The 26,900-nt window shown below is 44.1% G+C and overlaps 1 protein-coding gene across 4 annotated transcripts in view; it reads right to left on the bottom strand.

Annotated features, from left to right (window-relative positions):
* The window catches only part of LOC118371850 (SH3 domain-binding protein 4), an 85,848-nt gene that overhangs the window by 21,263 nt on the left and 37,685 nt on the right, over positions 1-26,900 (bottom strand). For 2 of the 4 annotated variants that reach the window (XM_035757478.2, XM_052522946.1), the window contains exons 2-3: positions 22,338-22,564; positions 19,779-22,168 (exon numbers count right to left, since the gene is read on the bottom strand). In XM_035757478.2, the coding sequence (XP_035613371.1) occupies positions 19,779-22,168; positions 22,338-22,461 (2,514 nt within the window). In that variant the 5' untranslated portion in view covers positions 22,462-22,564. Of the gene's footprint in view, positions 1-19,166; positions 19,647-19,778; positions 22,169-22,337; positions 22,586-26,900 lie in introns of those variants that run through there. The other 2 variants (XM_052522947.1, XM_052522945.1) reach the window with 2 other exon arrangements.

The raw sequence follows: 26,900 nt of genomic DNA on the forward strand, positions 1-26,900 counted from the left end.
TTATTCTCTAAACATCCCGAGGGCTCCCGAGTGGCGCATTGTTCTAAGGCACTGCATCTTAGTGCTAGAGGCTTCACTATAAACACTGGTTCGATCCTGGGCTGTATCACAACTGGCTGTGATTGGGAGTCCCATAGGGCGGCGCACAATTGGCCCGGCGTTGTCCGGGTTTGGGGAGGATTTGACCGAAGTAGGCCATCATTGCAAATAAGAATTTGTTCTTAACTAAAAGTATTTTTTTTTTTAAATGTATATAATCTCCCATTACTCATGTACTGTGTATATCGGCTTTGTCAGTCTCTCTACTTCCATCTTATCCACCTATTCTATTTCGCTCTCCATTTCTGCTCCCTCGTTCCATCTCAGCCATCTCAGCCACTCACTCATTTTAGTCACGCTCTTGTTCTTAGTTCTACTTTTCCCTTTCAACCTGTAGGCGCTCTTCATGTTTTCCTTTTTGAATACACATATCCAACTGAACGCCTCCATACCCTCAACCAAAACAAGTGTCTGCTTAGCTGCGATTAGAGAATTCTGGGTTCTGATTGTGTCACTCCACCCTTCTGCATGAACCCCCTCCATTCTACCCAGACTGGCAGATGAGTGAAAACAAACAAATGTCTCAAATCTCCGGAGGGAAACAGATATGGAGAGCTGTCAACTGCACCATCACAGTAGTTGGCCACACCTTACTGCTGAAGGAGGGAAGGAAGGGTGGGAGAACAGAAGAGCGTTGATCAGAAAGTGAAGAACAGAAGATTGAGTCTAGGGATGCTGGGGGAAAAAAGGGGAGCTGTGTACAAAAATGGCAAAGCACAGAGCTAACCGCACATAATCATCTCGATGGCCGCTTCCAACTTTCAAAGTAGTCTTCCAGAAACAGATTGTTATTATTACTCCTGAGTACTACCAACTGCATGGGATCTCCCTCTCCGCAAATAATTCAAAGAGTAGAGTAGGGGTCTGCTACAGAGTTGGGAACGAAATCCCTCTAAGCGCAGGACACATTGGGGTGCCCACTTACACGGTTTAGAACCTCTCCAGATTTTCCCTTTTTTCCCAAATTCTATTTGCAGAATGGAACGGGTGCAAAGGTGTCTAGGTCAGAGCCCATCTGAAAACTGAATAGTATACACACAGGTTGTCTGGTAATAGCTGGGCTGAGGTAGAGGGGTAAAGGGGAGGTCAAGTGGACAGCAGGCGCCTCTTGGTCCATAACTGCCGCTTCTGTTTAGCCTGTTAACAATGAGACAGGAAACATCTGTGGGGCTGTGATCCTCCACAGAGACATAACCTGGCCCACGTCCATCATACACCAAACTCCATGGTCATTACACACAGACCTCTGGTTATCAGAATGGGGTTGATACAAGCCCACATTATTGTTATGTGCAGATGTAGGATCATCATGTGAGCCAGTTTGCTACAGCAGGAAAATGATCCTGCAGCAACAGGATTCTGTGAAATTAATCAAATTGACCTTTTTGTAGAGGTTTATATTTTTCGTAAGAGAAAATCAAGTAAAATTTCAAAGTGGAAATTAAAGCCTTTTTAAAACGCCAATATACTACACGTTTTACATTTCTCTCAGTGATCAAATTAAGAGCCTACATTTGTGAGAGTCTAGAAGACGCAATACACATAAAACACCAAATAGTGTGATTATTTTTTTGTCTCTCAGTCAGTGACCTGGCTGGCTGTTTGATGTTGCAGAGCAGAGCTCAGACATCACAGCTGAGGCTTGATTTCATACACAAAGAGTGAGTGAGAACATCCGTACAGCTTACAGAGAATTGGGTTCGTTCTACATTGAACAAAAATTTGAATGCAACCTGTAATGTTTTGGTCCCATGTTTTCCGAGCTGAAGTAAATGATCCCAGAAAGTTTAAATGTTTTACTCACGTTGGCCATGGAGAAGGTATTGTGGTATTGAGTTATTGTATTGTCCTCAGTGTGCAAAGAAGTTGTTTAATTTGTCTGGGAGCAAGACATCAATGTCCGCGATGGGTCTGGTTTTATTTTTGTAATCCATGATTGACTGTAGACCCTGCCACATACGTCTCGTCTTTGAGCTGTTGAATTGCGACTCTACTTTGTCTCTATACTGACTATTTGCTTGTTTGATTGCCTTGCAGAGGGAATAGCTGCACTGTTTGTATTCAGTCATGTTTCCAGTCGCCTTGCCATGATTAAAAGCGGTGGTTTTGCGTTAATGCTGCCATCAATCCACAGTTTCTGGTTAAATAAGGTTTTAATAGTCACACTTTGCATAGTATGTGTGCAATATTCATCACATCAACGCTTGGCAGTAAGGCTCTTCTATTGATTTGACCATTACAGCACTTGAGAGTCTAGATAACATTTTAATGCTAAGTTGTTCTCAGCATTTAGCCTCGGTCTGCTAACTGTTTTTTAAGATGCACAGCAACAGGATAATAATGACAAAAACAATTCCTTTAGAAGACACTCTCTTGCGCTTTGCTTTGTCTGTCAGTTTTATGTCATCCCAAATACACTTAACAAGAGTATATGATTTACAGTTCATAAAAGGAAATCGGTCAATTGAAATAAAGAATTTAAGCTCTAATCTATGGATTTCACATGATTGGGAATACAGATATGCATGTTGTTCACAGATACCTTAAAAAACAGTCAGTATCGGCTGTTACCACCATTTGCTTCATGTAGCACGACATCTCCTTCATATAGAGTTGATCAGGTTGTTAAATAAACTGATTTAGAAGCTTTGTCATTTCCTTCCTAAGTGGGAGTCTGTGATATAACAAATGCCATGGAGAAAGTAAAACAAAACATTGTTAAAAAGCAGGGCACAAGAACCCATACAGGGTTACAACACACACACACTATATGTAGTGATCACACACACAGGACGTAGTGATTAAAATAAAGTAGCCATATCTTGGACGTAATAATATATTGTATAAGAGGTCATATCAGAAGTTCTGTAGTGATTCTTAAGTTGATGATGTAAAGGATATTCGCTAGTCTGTAGTGTGTTAGCAACTAGAAATAAATTGCTTTCTCCAGTTACTAATAAGTATGCAACCATTAAGAAAATGACTAAACATAAATCCCCTTGGATTGATGAGGAATTTAAAAATTGTATGGTGTAGAGGGATGAGGTAAAAGGCTTGGCAAATAAGTCTGGCACACCCGATTGGCAAACATGCTGCAAATGGAGAAATCATGCGACTAAAGTCAATAAAAATAAACTATACTGTGAAACAAAAATAAATTACATAAAAGTTTGATAGTAAAAAGCACCTTAAATTAAATTTAGGGAAAAAAAAGCTAACTTGGCATTCATTGAATCAGATGGCTCAGTCATCACAAAACCCACTGATATTGCAAACTACTTTATTATTTGTTTCATTGGCAAGATTAGCAAACTTAGGCATGACATGCCAGCAACAAACGCTGACACTACACATCAAGTATATATGACCGAATTATGAAAGACAAGCATTGTATTTTTTAATTCTGTAAAGTGAATGCGGAAGAGGTGAAAAAAATGGTTGACTATCAACATGACAAGCCACTGGGGATGGAACATTTCTGGGGGAAATAGCAGACTATATTACCACTCCTATTTGCCATTTCTTCAATTTAAGCCTACTAGAAAGTGTGTGCCGCAGGTCTGGAGGGACGCAAAAGTCAATCCGCTACCGGAGAATAGTTAAGAACCCTTTACTGGATCAAAAATCCGACCAGTCAGCCTGTTAGCAAACCTTAGTAAACTTTTGGAAAAATGGCGTTTGACCAGATACAATGCTATTTTACAGTATAAAAAATGGATAACCAACTTTCAGCACACTTATAGGGAAGAACATTCAACAAGCACAGCACTTACACAAATGACTGATGATTGTATCATCAATTTCTCTCAGCCAAAGATTGTGGGGGTTGTTTTGTTAGACTTCAGTATAGCTTTTGACATTATTGATCATAGTCTGCTGCTGGAAAAACGTGTTATGGCTTTACACTCCCTGCTTTATTGTGGATAATGACTTAAATGTCGAACAGAACACAGAGGGGTGTTTATTAATGGAAGCCTCTCCAACATAAACCAAGTAGAATTAGGAATTCCCCAGGGCAGCTGTCTAGGCCCCTTACCTTTTTTCAATCTTTACTAACGACATGCCACTGGCTTTGAGAAAAGCCAGCGTGTCTGTGTTTGCAGATGACTCAACACTATACACACCAGCTACTACAGCAACTGAAATGACTGCAACACTTAAAGAGCTGCAGTTATTTTCAGAATGGGTGGCAAGGAATAAGTTAGTCCTAAATATTATAATATAAAATCATTGTATTTGGAACAAATCATTCACTAAACCCTAAACCACAACTAAATCTTGTAATAAATAATGTGGAAATGAGCAAGTTGAGGTGCCTAAACTGCTTGGACAAAACATATTGATACAACAGTAGCTAAGATGGGGAGAAGTCTGTCCATATTAAAGCAATACTCTGCCTTCTTAACAAAACTATCAACAAGGCAGGTCCTAGTTTTGTCGCACCTGCATGACTACTGTTCAGTCGTGTGGTCGGTCACGTGCCACAAAAAGGGATGTAGGAAAATTATATTTGGCTCAGAACAGGGCAGCATGGCTGGCCCTTAAAAGTACATGGGGAGTTAACATTAATGATATGCGTCTTTCATGGCTCAAAGTGGAGGAGAGATTGACTTCATCACTACTTGTTTTATAAGTGTTTATAAGTGTTGACAAGCTAAATGTACCAAGCTGTCGGTTTAAACTACTAGAGGCACACAGTTCTACACAGAGCTATGGCTACATGGAACTCTATTCCACATTAGGTAACCGATTCAAACAGTAGAATTAGATACAATTATTTTTAAAACAGGTAAAAACATACCTTACGGAACAACGGGGACTGTGAAGAGACACACACACACAGAAGGTACAGACACACGTATACAAGTGCTACCACACGCATCTACACACACATGTACATTGTAATATTATTGTATGGTGGTATTATACATTTTCTATTGTAGATATGTAGTGGTGTAATAATGTTATATGATGTACTGTTTTATCTTTTGTTTTATATGTCATGTAAGTGCCTTAACATGTTTGGACCCCAGGAAGAGTAGCTGCTGCCTTGGCAACAGCTAATGGGGATCCCTAATAAATACAAATACACGCACGCACGTGTGTCAAAAGCAGTGGCCGATTACACTTTTCCTGAGAAACATCCTGTTCAATACATATTAGGCTTGGGTGGTATCCAAATTTTCATACCATTCCTCTGCCATCCTGGGATTTATAGTATTACCGGCATTGCATACAAGGAGGTGCTTTAACCAACATGCTAACAAGATTAGCACAAGCAATAGCGAAATCACACAGATGCTGTTAGTTTATATGTTAATTTTCTCATTAGCATTTAGCTAATTGCAAAGACAGGCAAATCCAGCTCATAAATGTATACAAGCGTAGCTAATAGATACTGAATATAATTTTCAGTGTGAGGAAAAAAATTCAGGCGTAATACAGTGCCACTGACACGGCCTGCAACGAAAACATGCGGTCTCTCCTTCACTGCAGCCGAGGTGAGTAAGACATTTAAGCGTGTTAACCCTCGCAAGGCTGCAGGCCCAGACGGCATCCCCAGCCGCGCCCTCAGAGCATGCTGCAGACCAGCTGGCCAGTGTGTTTACGGACATATTCAATCAATCCCTATACCAGTCTGCTGTTCCCACATGCTTCAAGAGGGCCACCATTGTTCCTGTTCCCAAGAAAGCTAAGGTAACTGAGCTAAACGACTACCGCCCGTAGCACTCACTTCTGTCATTATGAAGTGCTTTGAGAGACTAGTCAAGGACCATATCACCTCCACCCTACCTGACACCCTAGACCCACTCCAATTTGCTTACCGCCCAAATAAGTCCACAGACGATGCAATCTCAACCACACTGCACACTGCCCTAACCCACCTGGACAAGAGGAATACCTATGTGAGAATGCTGTTCATCGACTCGTCATCAAGCTCGAGACCCTGGGTCTCGACCCCGCCCTGTGCAACTGGGTACTGGACTTCCTGACGGGCCGCCCCCAGGTGGTGAGGGTAGGCAACAACATCTCCTCCCCGCTGATCCTCAACACGGGGGCCCCACAAGGGTGCGTTCTGAGCCCTCTCCTGTACTCCCTGTTCACCCACGACTGCGTGGCCACGCACGCCTCCAACTCAATCATCAAGTTTGCGGACGACACAACAGTGGTAGGCTTGATTACCAACAACGACGAGACGGCCTACAGGGAGGAGGTGAGGGCCCTCGGAGTGTGGTGTCAGGAAAATAACCTCACACTCAACGTCAACAAAACTAAGGCGATGATTGTGGACTTCAGGAAACAGCAGAGGGAACACCCCCTATCCACATCGATGGAACAGTAGTGGAGAGGGTAGCAAGTTTTAAGTTCCTCGGCATACACATCACAGACAAACTGAATTGGTCCACTCACACTGACAGCGTCGTGAAGAAGGCGCAGCAGCGCCTCTTCAACCTCAGGAGGCTGAAGAAATTTGGCTTGTCACCAAAAGCACTCACAAACTTCTACAGATGCACAATCGAGAGCATCCTGGCGGGCTGTATCACCGCCTGGTACGGAAACTGCTCCGCCCTCAACCGTAAGGCTCTCCAGAGGGTAGTGAGGTCTGCACAACGCATCACCGGGGCAAACTACCTGCCCTCCAGGACACCTACACCACCCGATGTTACAGGAAGGCCATAAAGATCATCAAGGACATCAACCACCCGAACCACTGCCTGTTCACCCCGCCATCATCCAGAAGGCGAGGTCAGTACAGGTGCATCAAAGCTGGGACCGAGAGACTGAAAAACAACTTCTATCAGACTGTTAAACAGCCACCACTAACATTGAGTGGCTGCTGCCAACACACTGTCATTGACACTGACCCAACTCCAGCCACTTTAATAATGGGAATTGATGGGAAATTATGTAAATATATCACTAGCCACTTTTAACAATGCTACCTTATATAATGTTACTTACCCTACATTATTCATCTCATATGCATATGTATATACTGTACTCTACATCATCGACTGCATCCTTATGTAATACATGTATCACTAGCCACTTTAACTATGCCACTTTGTTTACTTTGTCTACATACTCATCTCATATGTATATACTGTACTCGATACCATCTACTGTATGCTGCTCTGTACCATCACTCATTTATATATCCTTATGTACATATTCCTTATCCCCTTACACTGTTTATAAGACAGTAGTTTTGGAATTGTTAGTTAGATTACTTGTTGGTTATCACTGCATTGTCGGAACTAGAAGCACAAGCATTTCGCTACACTCGCATTAACATCTGCTAACCATGTGTATGTGACAAATAAAATTTGATTTGAAGTGAATGAGAGTAATTGTGCAAATAAACCAAGTTGTGATGCATACTTTTCAAAAAGGAAAAAAACACTAGTAGGAAGCACAGAGAAATGGAAGCTGTACAGTTAACTCAGATAACAGAGCTGATTTCTAAAACAACGCAGAAAGCTGTTAACCTCTTGCGCCGAGCCATCCCGGATCCGGTATCATGACTACAGCCTCAAGCTCATTACCATAACGCAACGTTAACGATTTCTAAAAATCGCAAATGAAATGAAATAAATATGCCTGCTCTCAAGCTTAGCCTTTTCTTAACAACACTGTCATCTCAGATTTTCAAAATATGCTTTTGAACCATAGAAAATCAATCATTTGTGTAAGAGTGTTGATGGCTAGCTTAGCATTTAGCGTAGCATTTAGCACGCAACATATTCACAAAAACCAGCAAAGGAATCAAATAAAATAATTTACCTTTGAAGAACTTCAGATGTTTCAATGAGGAGACTCTCAGTTACATAGCAGATGTCCAGTTTGTCCTGAAAGATTATTTGTGTAGGACAAATCGCTCCGTTTTGTTACTACACATTTGGCTACGGAAACGAACCGAAAATTCAGTCACCTAAACTTCAAACTTTTTTTCCGAATTAACTCCATAATATCGACCGAAACATGGCAAACGTTGTTTGAATCAATCCTCAAGGTGTTTGCTAAATGACTTAAATGTAAATGTGTTTTGTCAAATATCTCTTCATTGATATGCCGTTCGTGGAAGCATGGTTTTTCTCAGAATCCCATGGAAAAATACCAGCAGCTGAGTTTTGCGCACCAATTTCCATGCAGGACACTTGTCAAATGTAGTCTATTATGGTCAATCTTCCAATGATATGCCTGCAAATACGTCACAATGCTCCAGACCCCTTGGGGAAACGATAGAAAGGGTAGGCTCATTCCTGTCGCATTCACAGCCATATAAGGAGATAATGCAAAACGTAGCCTCAGAAATCCTGTTCATTTCCTGGTTGCAGAAACATCTTGGTTTTGCTTGAAGCTTTTGTTCTAGGGCACTCACAGTGAAAATCTTTGCAGTTCTGGAAACGTCAGAGTGTTTTCTTTCCAAAGCTATCAATTCCATGCATAGTCGAGCATCTCGGGCACGTCTTTTTATCCAAAAATGAAATACTGCCCCTAGAGTCTGAAGAGGTTAAGATATCCGATGGCAAACATTTAGTAGTGAACGGCGTACAAGTGTAACATCACCTTGTGTGAGCCGCACGAGACTCGCCCATAGAACGCTACGGACTCACCAGCAGAGACTCGCCGATAGAACGCTATGGACTCACCAGCAGAGATTCGCCCATAGAACACTATGGACTCACCAGCTCCCACTTTCTCTTGTTGTGCTCTTTACAACAAACATGTGAATGTCTCAACTGTTCTGGGGAACTATGGTAAACTTCATAAAGTAAAATAATGTGACCTGTGAAATGAAGATCGCAATATTATCGCCTAACTTATTGTGCAATTTGTCTGCAGGCATTAACTTAAAAAGTAGCTACTAATATTCAAATTTATTGAAACACTTCAAAGAAATAGTTCTGACGAAATTGACAGTATTGAAAAACCATTCGGTGGCTTTTTCCAAATACCCCAGTATACGGTATATAAGCTATACCACCAAGCCTAATACCTATGTTGACCCAGACTGCTGAGCTTTGTTGACTCATGGATATTGGAGAAAAATGACTGAGTGCAGGTTAAGCTGGGGTAGGTGTAACTCTGCCCAGTGCAGGGATCATATTGGATCAAGTACTTTTGTGTTGTATTACCCCTTTTGGCTAGCTACGAGAGAACAGCATGACTGACAGATGAGGGCCAAGCTCTGGGCAAAAGCCCTGCTTCCAAAGAGCTTTACTCTTCCTGATGAAAGAGAAGTAATGTGACATTCTTCTCAGTGGGTTGAATGAGAAAAAAAGCTGGCACTGGATACATTCGGAGTACAATGATTTTCAAACAAACAAAATCAGTTTCAATATTTTCACCACTGAGGGTCATGACTAGTTTCTGTCTTACGTTCTGTGCCAGAATATATATGCTTTTTTGCTGAGGTATACAGTAGTCCACCACAGTTTCATCTGTTCGGGCAAGAATGTACATGATAAAAATATGCAATAAATATACACTGCTCAAAAAAATAAAGAGAACATTAAAATAACACATCCTAGATCTGAAAGAATTGAGTATTCTTATTAAATACTTTTTTCTTTACATAGTTGAATGTGCTGACAACAAAATCACACAAATTAATCAATGGAAATTAACTTAATCAACCCATGGAGGTCTGGATTTGGAGTCACGCTCAAAATTAAAAGATTAAGATTAAGATTAAAAGATCCTAAGGGATCTCCTCCCAAACCTGGACTAAAGCATCCACCAACTCCTGAACAATCTGTGTGCAACTTGGCGTTGGTGGATTTTACATTTACATTTAAGTCATTTAGCAGACGCTCTTATCCAGAGCGACTTACAAATTGGTGCATTCACCTTATGACATCCAGTGGAACAGCCACTTTACAATAGTGCATCTAAATCTTTTAGGGGGGGGGGTGAGAAGGATTACTTATCCTATCCTAGGTATTCCTTAAAGAGGTGGGGTTTCAGGTGTCTCCGGAAGGTGGTGATTGACTCCGCTGTCCTGGCGTCGTGAGGGAGTTTGTTCCACCATTGGGGGCCAGAGCAGCGAACAGTTTTGACTGGGCTGAGCGGGAACTGTACTTCCTCAGTGGTAGGGAGGCGAGCAGGCCAGAGGTGGATGAACGCAGTGCCCTTGTTTGGGTGTAGGGCCTGATCAGAGCCTGGAGGTACTGCGGTGCCGTTCCCCTCACAGCTCCGTAGGCAAGCACCATGGTCTTGTAGCGGATGCGAACTTCAACTGGAAGCCAGTGGAGAGAGCGGAGGAGCGGGGTGACGTGAGAGAACTTGGGAAGGTTGAACACCAGATGGGCTGCGGCGTTCTGGATGAGTTGTAAGGGTTTAATGGCACAGCCAACAGCGAGTTGCAGTAATCCAGACGGGAGATGACAAGTGCCTGGATTAGGACCTGCGCCGCTTCCTGTGTGAGGCAGGGTCGTACTCTGCGGATGTTGTAGAGCATGAACCTACAGGAACGGGCCACCGCCTTGATGTTAGTTGAGAACGACAGGGTGTTGTCCAGCATCACGCCAAGGTTCTTAGCGCTCTGGGAGGAGGACACAATGGAGTTGTCAACCGTGATGGCGAGATCGTGGAACGGGCAGTCCTTCCCGGGAGGAAGAGGAGCTCCGTCTTGCCGAGGTTCAGCTTGAGGTGGTGATCCGTCATCCACACTGATATGTCTGCCAGACATGCAGAGATGCGGTTCGCCACCTGGTCATCAGAAGGGGGAAAGGAGAATATTAATTGTGTGTCGTCTGCATAGCAATGATAGGAGAGACCATGTGAGGTTATGACAGAGCCAAGTGACTTGGTGTATAGCGAGAATAGGAGAGGGCCTAGAACAGAGCCCTGCGGGACACCAGTGGTGAGAGCGCGTGGTGAGGAGACAGATTCTCGCCACGCCACCTGGTAGGAGCGACCTGTCAGGTAGGACGCAATCCAAGCGTGGGCCGCGCCGGAGATGCCCAACTCGGAGAGGGTGGAGAGGAGGATCTGATGGTTCACAGTATCGAAGGCAGCCGATAGGTCTAGAAGGATGAGAGCAGAGGAGAGAGTTAGCTTTAGCAGTGCGGAGCGCCTCCGTGATGCAGAGAAGAGCAGTCTCAGTTGAATGACTAGTCTTGAAACCTGACTGATTTGGATCAAGAAGGTCATTCTGAGAGAGATAGCGGTAGAGCTGGCCAAGGACGGCACGCTCAAGAGTTTTGGAGAGAAAAGAAAGAAGGGATACTGGTCTGTAGTTGTTGACATCGGAGGGATCGAGTGTAGGTTTTTTCAGAAAGGGTGCAACTCTCGCTCTCTTGAAGACGGAAGGGGACGTAGCCAGCGGTCAGGGATGAGTTGATTAGCGAGGTGAGGTAAGGGAGAAGGTCTCCGGAAATGGTCTGGAGAAGAGAGGAGGGGATAGGGTCAAGCGGGCAGGTTGTTGGGCGGCCGGCCGTCACAAGACGCGAGATTTCATCTGGAGAGAGAGGGGAGAAAGAGGTCAGAGCACAGGGTAGGGCATTGTGAGCAGAACCAGCGGTGTCGTTTAACTTAGCAAACGAGGATCGGATGTCGTCGACCTTCTTTTCAAAATGGTTGACGAAGTCATCTGCAGAGAGCGAGGAGGGGGGAGGGGGAGGAGGATTCAGGAGGGAGGAGAAGGTGGCAAAGAGCTTCCTAGGGTTAGAGGCAGATGCTTGGAATTTAGAGTGGTAGAAAGTGGCTTTAGCAGCAGAGACAGAGGAGGAAAATGTAGAGAGGAGGGAGTGAAAGGATGCCAGGTCCGCAGGGAGGCGAGTTTTCCTCCATTTCCGCTCGGCTGCCCGGAGCCCTGTTCTGTGAGCTCGCAATGAGTCGTCGAGCCACGGAGCGGGAGGGAGGACCGAGCCGGCCTGGAGGATAGGGGACATAGAGAGTCAAAGGATGCAGAAAGGGAGGAGAGGAGGGTTGAGGAGGCAGAATCAGGAGATAGGTTGGAGAAGGTTTGAGCAGAGGGAAGAGATGATAGGATGGAAGAGGAGAGAGTAGCGGGGGAGAGAGAACGAAGGTTGGGACGGCGCGATACCATCCGAGTAGGGGCAGTGTGGGAAGTGTTGGATGAGAGCGAGAGGGAAAAGGATACAAGGTAGTGGTCGGAGACTTGGAAGGGAGTTGCAATGAGGTTAGTGGAAGAACAGCATCTAGTAAAGATGAGGTCGAGCATATTGCCTGCCTTGTGAGTAGGGGGAAGGTGAGAGGGTGAGGTCAAAAGAGGAGAGGAGTGGAAAGAAGGAGGCAGAGAGGAATGAGTCAAAGGTAGACGTGGGGAGGTTAAAGTCGCCCAGAACTGTGAGAGGTGAGCCGTCCTCAGGAAAGGAGCTTATCAAGGCATCAAGCTCATTGATGAACTCTCCGAGGGAACCTGGAGGGCGATAAATGATAAGGATGTTAAGCTTGAAAGGGCTGGTAACTGTGACAGCATGGAATTCAAAGGAGGCGATAGACAGATGGGTAAGGGGAGAAAGAGTGACCACTCTTGGGAGAGATGAGGATCCCGGTGCCACCACCCCGCTGACCAGAAGCTCTCGGGGTGTGCGAGAACACGTGGGCGGACGAGGAGAGAGCAGTAGGAGTAGCAGTGTTATCTGTGGTGATCCATGTTTCTGTCAGTGCCAAGAAGTCGAGGGACTGGAGGGAGGCATAGGCTGAGATGAACTCTGCCTTGTTGGCCGCAGATCGGCAGTTCCAGAGGCTACCGGAGACCTGGAACTCCACGTGGGTCGTGCGCGCTGGGACCACCAGATTAGGGTGGCCGCGGCCACGCGGTGTGGAGCGTTTGTATGGTCTGTGCAGAGAGGAGAGAACAGGGATAGACAGACACATAGTTGACAGGCTGCAGAAGAGGCTACGCTAATGCAAGGAGATTGGAATGACAAGTGGACTACACGTCTCGAATGTTCAGAAAGTTAAGCTTACGTAGCAAGAATCTTATTGACTAAAATGATTAAAATGATACAGTACTGCTGAAGTAGGCTAGCTGGCAGTGGCTGCGTTGTTGACACTACACTAATCAAGTCGTTCCGTTGAGTGTAATAGTTTCTACAGTGCAGCTATTCGGGGGCTAGCTGGCAGTGTTGATTACGTTACGTTGCGTTAAAGAACGACAATAGCTGGCTAGCTAACCTACAAAATCGCTCTAGACTACACAATTATCTTTGATACAAAGACGGCTATGTAGCTAGCTATGTAGCTAGCTACGATCAAGCAAATCAAACCGTTGTGCTGTAATGAAATGAAATGAAAATGTGATACTACCTGTGGAGCGAAGCGGAATGCGACCGGGTTGTTGAGTGCAGAAGTTATATTCGGTAGACGTTGGCTAGCTGTTAGCTAGCTAGCAGTGTCTCCTACGTTAAGGACGACAAATAGCTGGCTAGCTAACCTCGGTAAATTAAGATAGTCACTCTAAGACTACACACTCTAAACTACACAATTATCTTGGATACGAAGACAACTATGTAGCTAGCTAACACTACACTAATCAAGTCGTTCAGTTGAGTGTAATAGTTTCTACAGTGCTGCTATACGGTGGACATTAGCTATGTGGCTAGCTGCTGGGCAGTAGACTACGTTAGGACGACGAAATACGATAATTACGCAATTATCTTTGATACAAAGACGGCTATGTAGCTAGCTAAGAAGAAATTGCTAAGATTAGACAAATCAAACCGTTGTACTATAATGAAATGTAATGAAAAGTAATGAAAAGTAATACTACCTGCGGACCGAAGTGCGAATGCGACCGCTCGCTCCAACCCGGAAGTTGGAGCGAGACATGATTTCCCAGATGTGCTCAATTGGATTCAGGTCTGGGGAATGGGTGGGCCAGTCCATAGCATCAATGCCTTCCTCATGCAGGAACTGCTGACACACTCCAGCCACATGAGGGCTAGCATTGTCTTGCATTAGGAGGAACCCAGGGCCAACCGCACCAGCATATGGTCTCACAAGGGGTCTGAGGATCTCATCTCGGTACCTAATGGCAGTCAGGCTACCTCTGGCGAGCACATGGAGGGCTGTGCGGCCCCCCAAAGAAATGCCACCCCACACCATGACTGACCCACCGCCAAACCGGTCATGCTGGAGGATGTTGCAGGCAGCAGAACGTTCTCCACGGCATCTCCAGACTGTCACGTGCTCAGTGTGAACCTGCTTTCATTTGTGAAGAGCACAGGGCGCCAGTGGCCAATTTGCCAATCTTGGTGTTCTCTGGCAAATGCCAAACATCCTGCACAGTGTTGGGCTGTAAGCACAACCCCCACCTGTGGACGTCGGGCCCTCATACCACCCTCATGGAGTCTGTTTCTGACCGTTTGAGCAGACACATGCACATTTGTGGCCTGCTGGAGGTCATTTTGCAGGGCTCTGGCAGTGCTCCTCCTGCTCCTCCTCGCACAAAGGTGGAGCTAGCGGTCCTGCTGCTGGGTTGTTGCCCTCCTACGGCCTCCTCCACATCTCGATGTACTGGCCTGTCTCCTGGTAGCACCTCTATGCTCTGGACACTACGCTGACAGACACAGCAAACCTTCTTGCCACAGCTCGCATTGATGAGCCATCCTGGATGAGCTGCACTACCTGAGCCACTTGTGTGGGTTGTAGACTCCGGCTCATGCTACCACTAGAGTGAAAGCACCACCAGCATTCAAAAGTGACCAAAACATCAACCAGGAAGCATAGGAACTGAGAAGTGGTCTGTGGTCACCACCTGCAGAACCACTCCTTTATTGGGGGTGTCTTGCTAATTGCCTATGATTTCCAACTGTTGTCTATTCCATTTGCACAACAGCATGTGAAATGTATTGTCAATCAGTGTTGCTTCCTAAGTGGACAGTTTGATTTCACAGAAGTGTGATTGACTTCCAGTTACATTGTGTTGTTTAAGTGTTCCCTTTATTTTTTGGAGCAGTGTATATTTTTGAGTTCTATCAATGTTGCAATGTATTGTTGCCGAAAGGATATCTGATGTGACAGAGTGGGGCATTCCAATCTTTATGCTTAGCATGCTTCAGGCTTTGTGTTTGTAATAAATAGCCCATCGTATCATCAACACGTTGGGCTTTTGACAGTCTACACTGAATCTGGGGGCTTATTCAGAAAAACCTGGAGGATTGTAGCCTACGTACCAGAAAAATAATGGTCTGCTCAGCTCAATTATCAGGATAAACATCAGGGTGTTTTGGTTCAAATGTAGTTTAGACAAGACTCAAGATAAAGTACAAATTATATTCTACTACCCTAGCTCTGAAATATACATCCACAGCAAAACTCCTACAAAATCAGTCAAATTAGCTGGAGCCTAGCATAAAATAAACATGCAAAATTAACAGAATGCACTAAACATATTTTCTTATACATGGTATTAAGCTAACCCCATAGGCATCACAGATTTCATTAAAAGAAAGTTAAGTTCACTGGCCTGTTGCAAGATATAGATTTAACATGGGTACTGCCGTTTTGTGCTTTAGCAGTGATGTTCAATTGGTGGTTGCTATTATCGTACGCAGACTCATTATCCATCTTTTTTTTTTTAGATAGAAAGTGTTTCTAATTAATTGCATTATGCTTCAACAAGCAATAACTACAGGCAATGCAGTTCCACTAACTCAGAGAAGGTAAAATAGGGAAGGCAGAGGGAGAAAATGTGAGGAATCTCTCTCTCTATTTGGGAGGAGTGGGTATAGTGGGTATAGTCCCATGTCTAACACAGATTCACTCTGCATGCATTCAGATGCTTGAGCACAAAGGCTGTCATCTCCCTTTCAGAGGCGCACACAATCACTTTTGAATTCCTTTGCTTTGTATCTAAAAATACACTCTCAGCTCTCCGTCATATGACATGCAAATAAGTCAGGAAGAATTGTTTTCAGTGTCAGTGAAAACACTTAATTGGCGAGAGACATAGGAGATGGTAATTCAATTCACAGCCACATACTAAGCTTCGGAAGACCACAACGGAGGCCCACCACGATGTATGAAATGTAATATCTTGGAGGATACACACACAAGATGCTTCTCTTAAAATGGCTGATCGTCTATGCATTTAAAAAGCTCTTGAAATACAACAGTGAAAAAAGCAACAACAGTTTTGTTATTGTTGTTATTGTTGTGTACACAAGAAAAGTGATTACCTACATTGGATTAGCCTTAAGGTATTAATCCTAACGAGTAAAGATGCATATACATTGATGGGTCCTGTGTGGCTCAGTTGGTAGAGCATGGCGTTTGCCAAGCCATGGTTGTGTGTTCAATTCCCACAGGGGACCAGTTTACTGTACTCTACTGTATGTCGCTCTGGATAAGAGTGTCTGCTAAATGACTGACATGTAGATCACAACACAATTGCTAAGAAATATCCATCCTGCAAGTTTCAGCTCCCTTGTACCTTGGGCTAACTCAGTGGAGCCTCATAAAACTAACATCCTCAGTGGAAGGAAGTGGATTAACTTTTTCCTTTTCCACTCTGCATAAGCACCAAATAACATTGTGTGAAGTTGTTTACGCTGCGATATTTGCCATAAATAAACTATAAGAGTGAATGTTAAGGTCTTTGGGAGTCATCCATCAGGAATAGTACATTCTATGAATGCAAGGCTGAAGGAATTTGGTATAAGCATGCCACTTGTTTTGTGTATACTTTGGAATTCTGTAATAACATCAGTATTATTGGTTGCTGCACCATCGCTTCCAAAGATCCACCCAATGAGGTACATCCTATTTGCCAAGATGTTCTATGTACATATGAAAAGGGAAAACGCTTAATGCTGATTGTATCACATAATTAAAACGTGTACACCAAACAACTGAATTAAACAAGGCCCTGAGAAATTGGGCCTTTTATTCACCACCATGGACACATCTTTATATTCAGTTCTTCTTCTCCACACTGAAGCTCCCCTATGTCTATAAATGGTTGTAACTGGTGTTTACAACCCAACTTAAATTATAGCTTATGTTCCATCATACCTCTAAGTCCATGACTTCAATGTTTTTGAACAATGTATTATGAGGTACAGAGAGTGAGGGAGGCTGAAGTTTTCTTGCACTTTAAGTATGTCAGAATTTTCAAATAGCACACACACAGTGTATCTAAAATTCAATGAAATTGACACGCAGATGACAACATTGATGATTATCAAATCAATATCACATCTCTTAGATGTTGTCAACACTGAAACATAATGAGGGAAGGAAAGACTTCATATTGACTTTTCAATATTGGTTTGTGTAGAAACTTACTGCGGGACCTGTTGTCAATTTTGCCAACGGCAATACTGAACAAAACGATTTCAAGACCAACATCTTTCCACACGATAGTGTGAGAAAGGGAAACAGACAAAGGGTTGGGTTTGCAGGAAAGTTTTGCAGTCAGGCCCAAACTAGCTGGTTTCTGGTCTAGTGGGGTGAGGCCACAGTGTTAAGATTGATTGATTTTTATAAGATACGTTTAATGCTAGCTAGCACCTTACCTTGGCTCCTTGCTGCACTGGCGTAACAGGTAGTCAGCAGTCTCCTCGTGGAGTGCAACGTAATCGCCCATGATCGGTGTCCAAAAATGCTGATTACCAATTGTTATGAAAACTTGAAATCGGCCCTAATTAATCGGCCATTCCGATGAATTGGTCGACCTCTAGTCTCTACTGCCCCTTTCAGAAAGCATCACTATGCTCCCTGTTCTCTTTGATAGCTGAGATATTATTGACTGTTTCCCCTAAGATGTGTTTGAGATGGGAGGCCACACACAAGACATAACTATTAGTGTCATTACTTTTGACATTTTAGTCATTTAGCAGACACTCTAATCCAGAGCGACTACCAGGAACAATCAGGGTTAAGCATTTTAAACATCTGCATTATTCAGTCATCACTGTCCCTGTTGGTAACTCTTCAAATCAATACACAAGTATATATATTTTTAAACCTGCATATTTAGTTAATATTGCCTAATAACATTCATTTCTTTTAACTAATGAAATTGTGTCACTTCTCTTGTGTTCTGTGCAACAGAGTTAGGGTATATGCAGCAGTTTGGGCCGCCTGGCTCGTTGCGATCTGTGTGAAGACCATTTCTTCAAAACAAAGACAGCCAACTTCGTCAAACCGGGGATGATTTAACAAAAACACATTTGCGAAAAAAGCACAATCGTTGCACGACTGTACCTAACCATAAACACCAATGCCTTTCTTAATCAATATATTTTTAAAAACCTGTATATTTAGTTAAAATAAATTTGTTAGCAGGCAATGTTAAACTAGGGAAATTGTGTCACTTCTCTTGCGTTCATTGCACGCAGAGTCACAGTTTGGGCCGGCTGGCTCAAAACTAATTTGCCAGACTTACGTAATTATGACATAACATTGAAGGTTGTGCAATGTAACAGCCATATTTAGACTTATGGATGCCACCCGTTAGATAAAATACGGAACGGTTCCGTATTTCACTGTAAGAATAAACGTTTTGTTGTCGAAATGATAGTTTCCGGATTTGACCATATTCATTAACCAAGGCTCCTATTTCTATTTGTTATTATATTATAATTAAGTCTGTAATTTGATAGAGCAGTCTGTCTGAGCGGTGGTAGACAGCAGCAGGTTCGTAAGCATTCATTCAAACAGCACTTTACTGCGTATGCCAGCAGCTCGTCGCCTATCAACTCCCGAGATTAGGCTGGCAATACTAAAGTACCTATTAGAACATCCAATAGTCAAAGGTTTAAGAAATAGAAATGTTATAGAGAGAAATAGTCCTATAATAACTGCACATATTGCACTTCTACTTCCTTCTCCAACACTTTGTTTTAGCATTATTTAAACCAATTTGAACATGTTTCATTATTTACTTGAGACTAAATTGAATGTATTAATGTATTATATTAAGTTCAAATAAAAGTGTTACTTGTTAATTCAGTATTGTTGTAATTGTTATTATTACAAATATATATATATTTATTTGTAATAATGACTATATAAATATGACAATTTATATATATATATATAAAAATGTCAGATTAATCGGTATCGGCTTGTTTTGGTCCTCCAATAATTGATATTGGCGTTGAAAAATCATATTCGGTCGACCTCGAGTAGAGACGTTTCTATGGATCACTTCTTCAGTGTGTCTGAGTTTATCATGTTAAGTCACATAATAGTATTCACCACACCCTCCACAATGGTCAGAACACTGAATATGACTTCCAAAATCAACCAATGACAAAAGGCAGGCACTTTTTCAGAAACATAGTTTGACAGTACTGTTGTTTTCTGGTAGGTTTTGATTTACACAAGAAATGAAGACAGAGCATTATCTAGGCAGGCTGAGCCCTCAGCACATCTCTAACTCAATGTGATTTACAAGAAAGAAACGGTGGGGGTTGGACTACGCCAAAATATTCTGCTGCTCTCCACAACTCCTTAGATGTCGATGCCCACACAGCACTTATTGACTGCACTCTCAACAGGATTAGCCCACTGGACCATAGCCTCAAGCAGCTGGAAGTAGATAAGGGGCTGAAGCATGCACACTAGATGAAACAGACAAACAAAGTTGCACACTAGACGAAACACACAAACAAAAAAGTTAATCACACATCAAAAAGACAGACAAAAGCACCCATTTCCGACTGAATAATAGTTGAAAGGAAATGCTAACTTACTGTCATGAGTTCCTTCTGGAAGGATTTCCTCTCCTTGCCCTCTGTATTATTGCAGTCCTCCTTCAGCTTCTCCAGAACAGACGCCACCCTCTCAGGCTCGCTGTCCAGCTCTGCACGGCAGAAGTGTGAGAGCGGTAGGTTAACGTAACCCAGGGCATCGGCAAACGCCCTCCAGCTTCCTACGTTCTCCATCAGTATAGTCCTCACAGAGGCATAGATGTACGTCAGGAACTTGCAGGGCTTCAGGATCTGATCCAGTAAGAGTGCAGTGGTTAGTTCAGCCCCGCTGAAGTAAATGGGTTTTACTTTGCCCACCAACAGAACATTTTTTGCATGTACAAGCCCTGTTCTACCCTGATAGTAACAGATGTACCATTCCTTAGTCCACAACTGTCCCTTCAATTTGATTTTCTCTTCGCTCAGAAGGGCAAAGTAATCCCCCTTTTTGTACTCCAGTAAGTATTGGTTCTTGGTCTGACGGATGACTGTTTTGATCAACTTGCCAAACTTCAGGTTGCGGATTCGTCGGTCATGGAACACAGGGTATTTGGTAGTGATGGCCAGAGGAGACAAGACAATTTTCCCTAGTTCCTTCTTCTTCAGGAAGCGCCTCTGCACAGATGTCTGTGGACCGGTCTTGGGTGGAGGTGTTGGAGTTTGAACACAAAACTGGGCGAGAATACAGTCTTGGTCATCCTTGACCTGGACACGTAATGTGAAATCTGAGACATCATCAGCAGTGCGTGAGGCGATCACATAGACTATCCGGCTAACCTTTCCCAGTTTGACCTGGAAACCCCTAACCACCCTGGCCTGCTCACTGGCCTTTACCTCATAGTTGGCCATGTTGGAGTAAACACCAACCCGAAGGTCCTGGGGCCTTGCCAGGACAAACTGGTGCTTCCCCCAGAGCTGAAGAGCCACTGGAGGGGTGGCATGGGCCTGCTTCCCTACTTCACTCACCAGTAATGTTTTTGGGGCACAGTCATGGCCAAAGATGGCCACCACAGCCTTAAAGGATGGGTGAATGTGCTTGGGACCATAGACACCGAGGGTGACCTTCTTCACCACGTTGTCCCAAACAGTGGTTTCTGGAGCAACTGACTGGGCCTGGGCCACAACAGACACATACATGCAGGGCTCAAGGTTATCCAGACAGACCTGGATGGTGTCCCCATACATATAGGCTTGGGGGATTGGTGTGTAGGGCCCCTCCTTGCAGTCACTCCTCACACATATGACCTTTGTCGTCTGCCTGCTCTCCTTCTTCACCACAACGGACACTGTCATCTCAAGGGTGACTGTGGTTTTGGTCTCCATGTTACCGAGCTTGATCTCCACCACAGGGCTTACGGTCGTTGTACGGTCGTTGTTGAGCTCCAGCGGTGGGTCCAGCAGGGCCTTCATGGAGATCTGCTGGGAGTCTCCAGGGGCCACGTGGCCCTCTGGGATGTGGATGCTGATGCTGGTGTCTGGAAGCTGGACGGCCCCTCCAGAACTGTCTAAACGGCACAAAATGTTGGTCTCCACTGGCTGTGTTTGTCCCCAGCCTGGATTCTGACCCAAGGAGTCCAGGTCATGGCAGGACCTGGCTAGCTTGCGGTGATTGAGCCACGCCGCCCGGAAGTCCTCTCTGCTCTGGAACTGTTCAGGTGCAGGGGCTTTCAGGCCTCCAAAAAAACCTGAGGATGCCTGAGGGGCGTCATTCTGAGCTTGCAGGATTGAAAGTTCAGAGAGACTGTAGGATCGCTTGCTCCTGAAGAATGGATTGTCCCTGCGTAACATCTGGCCCACTCCCAAACTGGGGCTGATGGGTTTCAGATCGAAAATGCCGCTGCCAAAGCCGTTGATGTTGATGCTACTGCTGGTAGAGTTTGGTGGGACAGAGGAGACAAGGTTGTCAAAAAGAAGAAGGTCCACTGACTTACTGTTCTCATTACTGTTCTGATCCAAAGAACCTTGAAGGGCCCCATTGAGGAAAGGGTTAGTGGAGCTACGGCTAAGGTGCTGGTGATGGGGGGCAAAGGGGTTCCCGTTTTGGGGGGCAGTAGGTTTCAGCATCACCCCGGTCCAATCTCCAAGGAGGTCCAGCTCCTTGGCTCCCTCCTCAACAGAGCAGTCTCCTAGGCTGTCAATCATACCGCTGTCACTGAAGGAGGAGTCCCGGTAGTTGATGGGCTGGACGTATGTCGCAGGGATGTAACCCATCTCAGTGCTGTTGTGGGCGTACCACCACTCTCCACCCGATGTGTCCAGCACAAAGAGATGTTCTCCCTTGGAGAACCTGAGGGTTGTGAAGCTGGAGGGACAGTAATCCTTAATAGCAACGACTTCCCTGGCAGTGCCGAAGGAGGCAGAGGCGTCCAGTCTTAAGGCACTGGGAGAAGGCACTAGAAAAACAGAACATTAAAAAAATTGGTAAATCAGAGAACCAATATTACGACAAATATCTCAACATAAAGGTTTACCGTAGTCATGTGATGACAGTACATTTACACAAGCAAAACGTTGTTTTTTTACTCAGTTAATTAACACGTAATAATCAACCTCATAGCGTACCTTTGACATCTGTGAGACAGTTGGATTCAGACACTCCATCACTGAGGTCAATGAGTGTCCCCTCTGACTTGCAGCGCGGCAGTGCAATGTTGTTGTTTGTCGCTCTGATTCGATGGGCGGCCATTGTTGGTTATTTCCCTGCACACCCAACCTATGTGTTCATGCTGCTCTCCTGAGTTACGTTTTAGCCGAAGGCAGAGTTAGCCATCAACAGCCTTCCATGGTGTCTGGAGGAGAGAGAGAAAAAACTGCATTTAATTAGCTTTTAGCTACACTTGACAATCTCATTAAATGGGGCAGATGCATTCTGATTAGAAAAATAAATCAGAATTGCAACCTGCTCACTAATATAATCAAGAGGAACAAATAATGGATTACCAAATGCTGACAGGATGTAAATATCCCCCAGATATTTGCAAGTTTCACATGTGGCAGGAATTTGAATGTGGCAAGTGAAAGAAAAACACCCCTAGTCCCTAGTGTGTGTGTGTGTGTGTGTGTGTGTGTGTGTGTGTGTGTGTGTGTGTGTGTGTGAGAGAGAGTTGTGTCTCTAACCACGTAATTCCTGCACACAAAGTTCTCTTCCTCGAGGTGGGTGGAGAGGACATTCAATGTGAGACTCCAAAGAGTGCATGATCATTTCCAATAGAATGACAAAGAGTATTATTGAACATTCATGTGAAACTCTGTAGACACTGAATTGTCTTAATCTCATCTCTCATTGGTCTACAATCTTGAAATTCTACATTCTGTTAAACTATACCAACAGACAGGTCGTCCTGAGAGTAGTGGCATGGTATACCAAAACGGATGTACTTGTTTACAATAATAGAACATGAACTACGGTTAGGTACTAGAATTTGTTACTTTCGGCACTTCTGTAAAATGAGTCTCACGTCATCTACTGATTGAGAGAGGAGGAAGTCTGTCTATCAGCACAACTCATGTCCCTTTATAGTGCTAGAGCACCATGACTACTCCACTTACTCATTGCTAGCTCTACCCTGTCCTGAGGAACCACTGTACTCACTGGGAGTCTGGGCTGCATCGTGTTAGATCAACCTCCCATACTGTCCTGAGGAACCACTGAACTCACTGGAATTCTGGGCTGCATCGCCTCTTATTCTACACAGAACACAACTGAATAATGCAACAAGGCATATAGAAATGTTGAAACTTCATTACAAAACAAGCTATTTGATATGGAATTTTAGGACCCGTTTAGGAATCTTTAAAAAAATAATAATAATTTGGCCATTACTTCTATAGCCCAGAGAAACGCATTGAATAACACATTCATGAATGCCGAAAAATGTATCATAAGAAACAAGGTTTTGAAGTGATTTGTCCCTATATCTAGGATATATAAGAAAGTTCAGGAAATATTATATAGATGTTTATTATACATTCAAAAGTATGTGAACACACTTCAAATGAATGGATTTGGCTATTTCAGCCTCACCCCTTGCTGACAGGTGTATAACATCGAGCACACAGCCATGCAATCTCCATAGAGAAACATTGGCAGTAGAATGGCTTTACTGAAGAGCTCAGTGACTTTCAGTGTGGCACCGTCGTAGAATGCCACCTTTCCAACAAGTCAGTTTGTCATATTTTTGCCCTGCTAGATCTGCCCCGGTCAACTGTAAGTGATGTTATTGTGAAGTGGAAACGTCTAGGAGCAACAACGGCGCAGCTGCGAAGTGGTAGGCCACACAAGCTCACTGAAAGGGACAGCCGAGTGCTGAAGCGCGTACAAATGATCTGTCCTTGGTTGCAACACTCACAACCGAGGTCCAAACTGCCTCTGGAAGCAAAGTCAGCACAATAACTGTTTGTCGGTAGCTTCATGGGTATTCATGGCCGAGCAGCCATACACAAGCCTAAGATCACCATGCGCAATGCCAAACGTCAGCTGGAGTGGTGTAACGCTTGCTGCCATTGGACTCTGGAGGAGTGGAAATGCGTCCTGTGGAGAGATTAATGGTTTTTCATGGTTCGAGCTAGGCCCCTTAGTTCCAGTGAAGGAAAATCTTGACGCGACAGCTAACAATGGCATTCTAGACAATTCTGTGCTTCCAACTTTGTGGCAACAGTTTGGGGAAGGCCCTTTCCTGTTTCAGCATGACAATGCCCCAATGCACAAAGCGAAGAAAAGGTTTGGAAGAACGTGACTGGCCCGCAGCAATGTTCCAACATCTATTGGAAAGCCTTCCCAGAAGAGCAGAGGCTGTTATAACAGCAAAGGGGGGACCAATTCCATACTAATGCTCATGATTTTGGAATGAGATGTGTATACAGTGGGGAGAACAAGTATTTGATACACTGCTGATTTTGCAGGTTTTCCTACTTACAAAGCATGTAGAATTTTTATCATAGGTACACTTCAACTGTGAGAGATGGAATCTAAAACAAAAATCCAGAAAATCACATTGTATGATTTTTAAGTAATTAATACGCATTTTATTGTATTTGATCACCTACCAACCAGTAAGAATTACGGCTCTCACAGACCTGTTAGTTTTTCTTTAAGAATCCCTCCTGTTCTCCACTTGTTACCTGTATAAAGACACCTGTCGACACACTCAATCAAACAGACTCCAACCTCTCCACAATGGCCAAGACCAGAGGGCTGTGTAAGGACATCAGGGATAAAATTGTAGACCTGCACAAGGCTGGGATGGGCTACAGGACAATAGGCAAGCAGCTTGGTGAGAAGGCAACAACTGTTGGTGCAATTATTAGAAAATGGAAGAAGTTCAGGTGACGTTCAATCACCCTCGGTCTGGGGCTCCATGCAAGATCTCACCTCGTGGGGCATCAATGATCATGAGGAAGGTGAGGGATCAGCCCAGAACAACATGGCAGGACCTGGTCAATGACCTGAAGAGAGCTGGGACCACAGTCTCAAAGAAAACCATTAGTAACACACTACCCCGTCATGGATTAAAATCCTGCAGCAAACGCAAGGTCCCCCTGCTCAAGCCAGCGCATGTCCAGGCCCATCTTAAGTTTGCCAATGACCATCTGAATGATCCAGGGGAGGAATGGGAGAAGGTCATGTGGTCTGATGCGACAAAAATAGAGCTTTTTGGTCTAAATTCCACTCGCCGTGTTTAGAGGAAGAAGAAGGATGAGTACAACCCCAAGAACACAATCCCAACTGTGAAGCTCCAAACCCACCAGCAAAACAAACTACGACTGCACATGGGGACGGAGATCGTACTTTTTGGCCATAATGACCATTGTTATGTTTAGAGGAAAGATGGGGAGGCTTGCAAGCTGAAGAACACAATCGGAAACCGTGAAGCACAGGGGTGACAGCATCATGTTGTGGGGGTGCGTTGCTGCAGGAGGGTGTACTTCACAAAATAGATGGCTTCATAAGGGAGGACAATTATGCGGATATATTGAAGCAACATCTCAAGACATCAGTCAGGAAGTTAAAGCTTGGCCGCAAATGGGTCTTCCAAATGGACAATGACCCCAAGCATACTTCCAAAGTTGTGGCAAAATGGCTTTAAGGACAACAAAGCCAAGGTATTGGAGTGGCCATCGCAAAGCTCTGACCTCAATCCCATAGAAGATTTGTGGGCAGAACTGAACAAGTGTGTGAGAGCAAGGAGGCCTACAAACCTGAATCAGTTACACCAGGTCTGTCAGGAGGAATGGGCCAAAATTCACCCAACTTATTGTGGGAAGCTTGTGGAAGGCTAACCGAAACGTTTGACCCAAGTTAAACAATTTAAAGGCAATGCTACCAAATACAAATTGAGTGTATGTAAACTTTTGACCTACTGGGAATGTGATGAAAGAAATAAAAGCTGAAGTAAATCCTTCTCTCTATACTATTATTATTTCACATTCTTAAAACAAAGTGGGTATCCTAACTTATCTAATACAGGGAATTGTTACTGGGATTAAACATCAGGAATTGTGAAAAACTGATGTATTTGGCTAAGGTGTATGTAAACTTTCGACTTCAACTGCATTTTGAACATCTTGGCCACGTTCTGTTATAATCTCCACCCGGCACAGCCAGAAGAGGACTGGCCACCCCACATATGCTCTCTCTAATTCTCTCTTTCTTTCTCTCTCTCTCGGAGGACCTGAGCCCTAGGACCGTGCCCCAGGACTACCTGACATGATGGCTCCTTGCTGTCCCCAGTCCACCTGACTGTGCTGCTGCTCCAGTTTCAACTGTTCTGCCTTATTATTATTATTCGACCATGCTGGTCATTTATGAACATTTGAACATCTTGGTCATGTTCTGTTATAATCTCTACCCGGCACAGCCAGAAGAGGACTGGCCACCCCACATAGCCCGGTTCCTCTCTAGGTTTCTTCCTAGGTTTTGGCCTTTCTAGGGAGTTTTTCCTAGCCACCGTGCTTTTACACCTGCATTGTTTGCTGTTTGGGGTTTTAGGCTGGGTTTCTGTACAGCACTTTGAGATATCAGCTGATGTACGAAGGGCTATATAAATAAATTTGATTTGATTTGATTTGAAATTTGATTTGATTTAACCCTTCTTCAGGGGTTGGCACAAAACTACCTTTATACGA

This window comes from Oncorhynchus keta, chromosome 7 (assembly GCF_023373465.1).
Source record: "Oncorhynchus keta strain PuntledgeMale-10-30-2019 chromosome 7, Oket_V2, whole genome shotgun sequence".
NCBI lineage: Eukaryota > Metazoa > Chordata > Actinopteri > Salmoniformes > Salmonidae > Oncorhynchus > Oncorhynchus keta.